The sequence below is a fragment of the Balaenoptera ricei genome, chromosome 13 (genome assembly GCF_028023285.1).
Source record: "Balaenoptera ricei isolate mBalRic1 chromosome 13, mBalRic1.hap2, whole genome shotgun sequence".
Lineage (NCBI taxonomy): Eukaryota > Metazoa > Chordata > Mammalia > Artiodactyla > Balaenopteridae > Balaenoptera > Balaenoptera ricei.
This window is the reverse complement of record NC_082651.1, coordinates 13,123,406-13,131,726: the sequence shown is the minus strand read 5'-3', so window position 1 is coordinate 13,131,726 and position 8,321 is coordinate 13,123,406. Positions and strand designations below refer to the sequence as shown.

The 8,321-nt window shown below is 52.5% G+C and overlaps 1 protein-coding gene across 1 annotated transcript; it reads right to left on the bottom strand.

Moving 5' to 3' along the window:
* Positions 1-1,943: 1,943 nt before the first annotated feature.
* On the bottom strand, positions 1,944-7,027 carry CHCHD5 (coiled-coil-helix-coiled-coil-helix domain containing 5). Its single transcript, XM_059943434.1, has 4 exons — positions 6,546-7,027; positions 5,204-5,344; positions 4,940-5,105; positions 1,944-2,118 (listed from the first exon to the last, which is right to left on the bottom strand). Coding segments are annotated over exons 1-4 (333 nt in total). The 5' UTR covers positions 6,548-7,027; the 3' UTR covers positions 1,944-2,094.
* Between the last annotated feature and the right edge of the window lie 1,294 nt (positions 7,028-8,321).

Below are 8,321 nucleotides of genomic sequence, written 5' to 3'. Positions count from 1 at the left end.
GGGCCGGGTGGGAACTAAGATCCCACAAGCCACATGGCTCAGCCAAAAGAAAGAGAGAAATGAAAAAGGGGCCTCTGTTACAGGTTTGACAGACCTTAAGATAATATGAGGATATTAAGAACAAATTGATGACAATTTAAAAATTCAGATCATGTGAAAAATTCTTAGAAAAATACATTTTTACCCAAACAGACACAAGAATAGAAACTATGAAGTTTTTATGGGTAAATATGGGCAAAAATTCTTTGCAGGCAAACGCCATCAAGAGGTGGAGTCCCTTCCCCGCCAAAAAAGAGGCAGAGTCTCCAGGGCCTTTAATCTGGGTTGGCCTCATGACTTACTTCAACTAGTAGAATGTGGTAAATGCGGTGACGTTGTTTCCATTTTTGCTCTCGTGGACCCCTGAGACCCACCATATAAGGAAGCTGGTCTAGCCTAGTGGAAGACAGGCCTGTTAGAGACGGTCTAAAACGTAGTCTCCACCTCCATTTTGTCTGCTCTTATCACTTCTTTCAGTCACATGGAGAGAACCCCACCCTAGCTTACTCAAGTGAAGACAGGTTGGCTGAAAACATACACAGAAGTCTGAGGGCTCAATCCACAGCCCAAGGAAACTGGAGCTGGGAACAGAAAGCCACCAGGACCCAAGCAGCCCTTCCAGGGACCACAGGAACTGATGACAATCCTCTCTCCACAACCTGGGTTTTCTTGTTTGGGCCACATGGCATCCAAGGGCCCCTGCAACCCTGACTGCACAGGACCCCCGCCCTGGCTGCTAAGCCAACCAACGACTTCCTTTGTCTTAGGTGTCAAATCCCCAGGAGAGACTCCCAGCTCATTTTTCCAAGCCAGAGCACAAGCCTTAGATTTCAAATGGCCAGTCCGGTCGGCGCTGACCAGTCACTTCCAGTTTCTGTAAGTCTGGATTACGCTCCAGGGCAGGGCAACTTATCTGAATGGTGAAGCTGGGTGCAGGCTCTGGGCTATCTCTCTCGGCATACTTGCCTGTCTACCCTCTGCCCTTTAGGACCTGCCCCTGCAGGAAGACAGATCAACCAGCTATGCCCACGGAGCCTGTAATCCTGCAGAGAAACATTAAGAAGCTGCAGCAGCCACTGCTGGTACCTACCCGATCCACTCAGCACCCTCTCCTGTGTGCTGAAGGCTGCTCACTTGACTTCCCACTGCTCTCTGCTCAGGGCCCTCTCTTGGTGGCAGGAGGGCACTCGACCACGCATAGGGCAGTCAATGCCCATGAAAACATCCCTCAATGTCAGATGGGGAGTTGGTGTACATACACCCCAACTTCCTTGCCCCTGGGATGGGAGAACTGAGGTATGTTCTGTGCCGTCTCCCAGAAGTCCCAGGTGGGACTGAGCCTCAGTTGCCCACAGCAGTGACCGGCTTGGTAATGCACCTTTTACTGGCTGCCTTCCTCTCTGTCACACCTCTCCACTTCCCTACGAGTGTTCCTGGAATCATGCCCCCAGATACTACCTGTACTCAAATTCTCCGGGTTGGACTCTGGAAGGATGCAAACCAAGAGAGAAGAGAAGTCCAGTGCAGCAAACTCTAAGCCACATCCGTCGATGCAGCTCTTTTCAATACAAAAGCCAGTGTTTTCACCTGCATTGCCTCATGCCCATGTCTATTGCTCAACTGGTTCTGAACTCAAGAGGGAAGGAGGTGTGTTATTTATTGCCCCCTAAGCCTCCAGGAAACACTCAATGAAGACTTGTAAATGCTAGAGTTAAAGTGAGAAGGAGCCCTTCTCCGTATCCGTGCGGCAGGAGACAGGAAATTGATGTTGGCAGAGCTGAGGGGGGAAGAGGGGTCACCTTAACCCTGGTGAACAGACAGAGCAGCTTGCCCCATGCCCCAGGCCCCTCCTTGGCACACTGGTGAAGCTAGGGCCCCGCAGGTGCTGAAGGCAGGAACCAAAGCCTGGTATAGTCTTTATTTATTGTGAGTCTTGATGTCCAGGGAAGCCAGGCCCATGTCCACAGCCCTCAGGACGCCACCTGGCCATTCTTCAGGGGTGGAGGCATCAAGTGCAGTCACTCATGTCCAGTTCTCCTACGGTCTGAAGGGTCCTCAGGAGGCAGGAAGTGGCTGTGCCTGCAGAAAAAAGCCACATCGACATCTACTAGCACCTCTTGTGTGCCTGGCACACACAAGAAAAATTAAAAACAAATATAAGAAATAAAGAGCACCAACAAAGCCAAAAGCAGATTCTGTGAAAAGATTAATTATATTGATAAACTCCTGTCAAGACTCACCAAGAAAAAAAGGAAGAAGACACAAATAACCCATGTCAGAAATGAAAAAGGGGGGCTTCCCTGGTGGCACAGTGGTTAAGAATCCGCCTGCTAATGCAGGGCACACGGGTTCGAGCCCTGGTCCGGGAAGATCCCACATGCCGCGGAGCAACTAAGCCCGTGTGCCACAACTACTGAGCCTGTGTGGCACAACTACTGAAGCTCACATGCCTAGAGCCTGCGCTCCGCAACAAGAGAAGCCACCGCAATGAGAAGCCCGCCCACCACAAGGAAGAGTAGCCCCCGCTTGCCACAACTAGAGAAAGCCCGGGCGCAGCAAAAAAAAAGAGCCAACGCAGCCAAAAATAAATAAATAAATAAGATAAATTAAAAAAAGAAATGAAAAAGGGGGGAATTCCCTGGCGGTCCAGTGGTTAGGACTCCACACGCTCACTGCCGAGGGCCCAGGTGGGAACTAAGATCCCACGAGCCACATGGCTCAGCCAAAAGAAAAAAAGAGAGAAATGAAAAAGGGGCCTTTGTTACAGGTTTGACAGACCTTAAGATAATACGAGGATATTAAGAACAAATTGATGACAATTTAAAAATTCAGATCATGTGAAAAATTCTTAGAATTTCCTGGCAGTGGATGCAGCAGACACACATCTCTGACTCTAGGGAGGGACAGACAACCAGTGAACAAAAATGTGTCAGCGGGTGAATCCTATGAAGAAAACTACATCAGGGTACAGAGCAGAGGTGTGCGGAGAGGGAGGTACAAGCAGCACTTCACGCTGTCAGCTGCGTCAACGTGAGACGTCTTTATACCATGTTTTATGAGATGAGCCTGTGTGCTTGCTATCGTGGAGACTAGAGAAGAGAGGAGGCCTGAATCTCACTGCCCCTAGTCAGAGGGAAAGCTGCAGCTGGGATGCCGTCACCGGGAAGGAGCGCACAGTGAGGAGGAGCCGGGTGTGGGCTTAATGACTCCGAGCGCACTGGAAAAATCACAGGCTTTGAAGGGGACAGATGTGACCCAATTTCCCTTTTTAAAAGCTCCTTTGGCTACCAGCGGGGAGACAGAGAGTAGCGGGGGGCAGGACAGGGGTGACCCCAGGAAGACCAGGGAGAGCCTTGGTTGCTCATTCCAGGAGGGAGGGAGCAACTGGCCCTAAGATAGGAAGGTGGGGTCTTTGTTCAGATGCTCAAAAAACTTGCAAGAAGTATCACCAAAACAGAATTAATAAACTAGTGTGAATGGTATGCAATCATTACTGAATATTTTCTGAAAGTCCATCTCACTGGTGTCTGCTCTTGGAACCTGAACCTTTCATTTATCTGTGCCTTATTAAAAAAAAAAAAAACAACCCAATGTCTACAGGGCCTGGTAGAAGGGCATTCCCCCAGTCTTCAGCCAAGAACGCCTCTGAAACAGGCGATGGGAGGGAAGCAGTTACAAAGCAGTAAAATATAAGCCATAGTGGAGGGAGCACAGGCATCTTGGGAGGATGGAGATGGGCCATGACGGGATTTTCTGAGGGAGGTGACATCGAAGCTGGAATAAGAATTAGCCAGATGGAATAGGAAGGGCAGTCCCGGCAGAGGGAAACAGTGAGATAAAAGCCTGGCAGCAGGAGAGACCGGCATTCGAGTAATTGCATGTTCACTGGGGCACGAAACACAGAGCTTGAGGTGGATGTCGGGTAGAGGTAGGGCCAAAGGCCGTATCCTGCAGGGCCCGAGAGGCTGTGCTGGAGTGTAGACTTGGCCTGGTCAACGCGAGCCATGAAGCAGTGTGCAGTCAGAGTTCCTTTGGGATCACTCTGGGACCTTCACGGAGAATGGACTGACTGAGGTAAGACAGAGAGCATGGAGGTCCAAGACAGACAGCATGGAGGTCCAAGAGAAGGCTTCTCTTCTGGGTGCGAATAGAGAAGATGGGGCCCCAGGAACCGAGAGAGGGGCAAATGAGAGGGGCTTGAGAGGGAGCTGGTGAAAGATGTGTCTTTTGCCTTTGGAGCTTGCAGGCCAGTGGGGGAGACAGTAAACATCTAAACCAGCGTTTCTCAACCTTTTGCCCCCACAAGGAGTCTTTTTAGACATTTTTTAAAAATTGCACCCATCCATGACATTTTAATACCATAGATATACTGTATATCTGTTTAGGTACTGTATACATTAAAAACAGTTAAGACTTTTTTGCCCCATCCTTACCCCCATTGCCCATACAGCTGAGAGGCAGTGAGGAAGAGAAAGGGAGAGTGGGTAAGGGAGGAGGTGGATCAGGTCAGCCTGGGGAAGAACACAGAGAACCAGCAGGAACCTGGGATTTTGTTCTCAGTGTGGATGAGAAGTCACTGAAGAGCTTTAAGCGAAGGTGTAATGTGACTAGTTTTCAGTTCCTAAATGTTCTCTCTGGCCACCGCACGGAGGCAAGGTAAGAGGGGATTCAGGGAGACCAGGGAGAAGGCTGGGGCAGGTATCTCGGCTGTGGAGGGGTGGAGGAGATGGCGGGACTAAAGCAGGGACTATGGGATGGGTAAGAGGGGAACACGTTCTGATGTTCTGGAAGCGGGATCCACGGTAAAGGTCTGCGTGGGGCTGAGGCTGACCCCAAGGTCTTTACTCTGAGCAGCTAGAAAGATGCAGGGGTGGGATGAGATGCGGAGCCGCTGTCTTACCTCTGCGGTAGAGGGTGTGTGTGTCGGCTGCACCTGCTCAGCACACTGCAGGAAGCGGCGCACATGTTCTGCGCAGTTGCCCACGGCTGCCTCGTTCTGTCTAAGACATTCCTCAAAGGCCTCAAAAGGCTCCGCACAGGCCTGGCGGATCTGCCGGATGACTGGGCTGCAGGGGCAGGGCATTTCAGGCCCAGGGAGACTTCCACCCCACTGCCCACCTCCCCCCCCACCCCCGCAACCTGCCCCGTACTTGCCCACACTCACTGGGCCGACGTGCACTGTGCAATGCTCATCTTAAGGTGGTGACAGTCTCGTTGCCATGACTCAGGCTTGGCTGCCACACACTGGCCGTACTGCTCCAGCTCCCGGCCACAGTAGCGAGCAGTGATCTCCAGGGCTGCCTGCCTGTGGGACGTGACAGTCTGAGGATAATTCCAGGCAGCAGGCAAGAAAGGGAGTTCTGATCCGAGTCTGGGGTGTAGACTCACCCCAGAGTGAGTATACAGTATATATACTTTTAATGTATACAGTACCTAAACAGATATACAGTATATCTATGGGGTCTTGGGCAAATCTCAGAGTCTGAAGGGTCCTGGGATAAGGCCAGGGAGGTAGAGAGGTAAGGCATGAACCTTGGGGGTTGTGGAGCAGGCTGGAAGCTTCTGGGGAGATAGTGGAGGTCCTGCATAAAAGGTCTGATTATTCCAAGGCAGGCTGTGGAGGTCCTGGAAGAAGGGTCTGGGAGTCTAGGCATCCGCCAGTTTAGGCTTGGGAATCATGCAGAGAAGGCTTAGGGCCTTAGAAGTAACACCTAGAGTTTTCCGAGAGAACCTGGGAGCCCTAAATGAGTTCGAAGGAACTAAAAGTGAGGGTTAGAGGTCCAAGGGGTGAGGTCTTCGGTCCTGGGGAAGGGTCTCTTGACCAGAGGGTCTTAGAGATGAGACCTTAAGACAGGGGTACTGAAAGTGAGACTTGAGGCCCTGGGGCAGGTTTGGGGGTCCTGGGGTGGGTCTCAGGGTCCTAGGGGCATGATCTGGAAGCCCTGGGTGAGGCTGGGGCTCTGGGGTAAATCTGGAGGGTCCTACAGATAAGCTCTTCAAGTTCTTGGGAACAAGGTCTGGAACTCCAGCGTGAGATCAGTGGTGTCTAAGAACAAGTCTGTGGGCCCTATAGGTGAGGTCTGAGATACTCGACAGACCCGGAAGTTTCAAAAGGTAAAGTCAGATGATCCAGGGGGAGGAACCTGGAGCTCTAAAAGGACGGCTCTAGGAGTCCTAGAGGTCCTGGCAGAAGTCTGGAGTCGTAGGGTTGCAGGGTCAGGGACGAGACCCGGGGTTTTGGGGGGCAAGTCTTCGGGAGTTGAGAGCCTGGACCTGAAAGTCCTTCCTTATCATCCGAAAGAGGGGCGGAGCCTAAACGCTCAGAGGGCGGGGCCTGAACACGCGGAGAACTGGGGCTCGTGAAGGACAGCGCTGAATCCTAAGGCTCGGATCTCCAGGGAACAGAGAGGCCAATCCTTCTTCCCGGAGTCCTGGCCTAAGTCCAGATCACTGGGGAAGAGAAAGAATACGGGGGCAGGTACAGAGTAGGGGCTCCCGCTACTCACATCTTGAGGCCGATGCCGGAGGAGGATCAATGAGGGAGGATAGCCCCGCCTTTTCCGGTATCAGGTTGTCATGGCGGCGCCCAGCCCAGCCCTCCTTGCCTCGGATTTTCCCGGTCGCAGAGCTGACAGGCAGCCCCGTTCCCTTTAGGCCCAACCCGTCATGGCGGCGCCCTACTTCTCCTTCCGGCCCCGACCGCTAATGGTGGCGCCTTGCGTAGCCACTTTCCGGCCCCAGCCGGCTCGGTACTTTGTCCCCTTCCATTTCCGGCTGGCCCTGGCGGCCCGGGAATTCACCGGAAGTACTGGGAAGAATCGCGGTACCTCCGCTTTAAGGGGAGTCCGGCGCTGGTGTGCGCCTCTCCTGTACTTGGCCGCAGCCGCACGCGCCTTTAGCCACCTTACTGGAGCTGGTGGCCAGCGGCCGCCGCTGCTGCGACCCCTCGACATGCTGCCGTTCGCGGCTTGGTTGGGCGCTGTGGCTGCGGGCTGCTGGGCGCCCGGACACGGAACCTGACACCTGATGCCCCTCTGCACGTTCTGCTCTGCGCATGCGCTCACTAGCCCCTGGGGACGCTGGTTGTACGCGAGGCGGAGCGGGCGGGAAGCGGGTCACCCCGGGAGCAGGAGAAGGAGGACTGGACCTCTCGTCTACTCAGCCTGGGTCACCCAGACCGTGTCCCCTACCCCTTGGCATAAATTATGAAGCCATGGTGGACGTGAGTTTTAGTCTTGGCTCCCTGCCACCTTGGGGAAGTTAGTTCTCTGTAATTCTTCATCATATGACAGCGTTTCCGCCTCCTCGGCTGTCTTCAGGTATGAGGCTCCGTGTGAGTATCCCTTGGTCAGAGAACTGAGCGTCAGTCCTGCTGTCTTGTGTGCAGAGGTTTTTCCAGACCCAGGGTGAGCCAAAATGAACATAAAATGTAGTTAAGCATAGTGGCTTAGAGGAACAAGAGCCATTTGTGAGTAAGTGACAGTTGATTGGAGTCTCATGTATGTTACCGAACTGAAACAGCACAGCTCAGATGGGACTGGACCCCATGGGCTGGGACTCGAACCCACTGTCTTTTAATGGAGATCGCACACCTGGTCTCAGGACTTAAGGAAGCTCAGGTTTTTTCTGTCTGGTTGCCGAAAGAATTCAGTGAGACACAAAGTGATAGGAAAGAAGTGGATTTATTTAGAGAGATAAACTCCGTAAGCAGAATGCAATCCATCTCAAAAGGGGAGAGTGGCCCGGAAATATGGAGTGGTTAGGGTGGTTAGTTTTTATCGGCTGGGTAATTTCTTAGGCAAGTGGGAGGAGCATTCTAACTGCTTAGGGGAAGGGGCGGGGATTTCCAGGAATTGGGTCCCTGCCCACTTTTTGGCCTCCTGTGGTCAGCCTCAGAAGTGTCCTGGCACCTGTGGGCGTGTTGTTTGCATATGCTAGTGTATAATGAGGTTCAAGGTCTCCTGGAAGTTGAATCTTCCTCCATCTTGGGCCTGATCCGTTCTAGCCAGTTTTTGTCATACCTGCAACGGCTATGTCATTCTTTTATTTTTTTATTTATTTGTTTTGGCCACGACACACAGCTTGAGGGATCTTAGTTCCCTGACCAGGGATTGAACCCGGGCCCAGGGCAGTGAAAGCACCAAGTCCTAACAACTGGACCACCAGGGAGTTCCCAGGGAAAGGCTTTTAAAGACAGGGTGAGGGAGCGGGGTTGTGGGGTGTGTGATCAGCTCCAGACATTCTTCTCATTGGCTGGTGGGAGTCAGCATCGTCAACTTTCT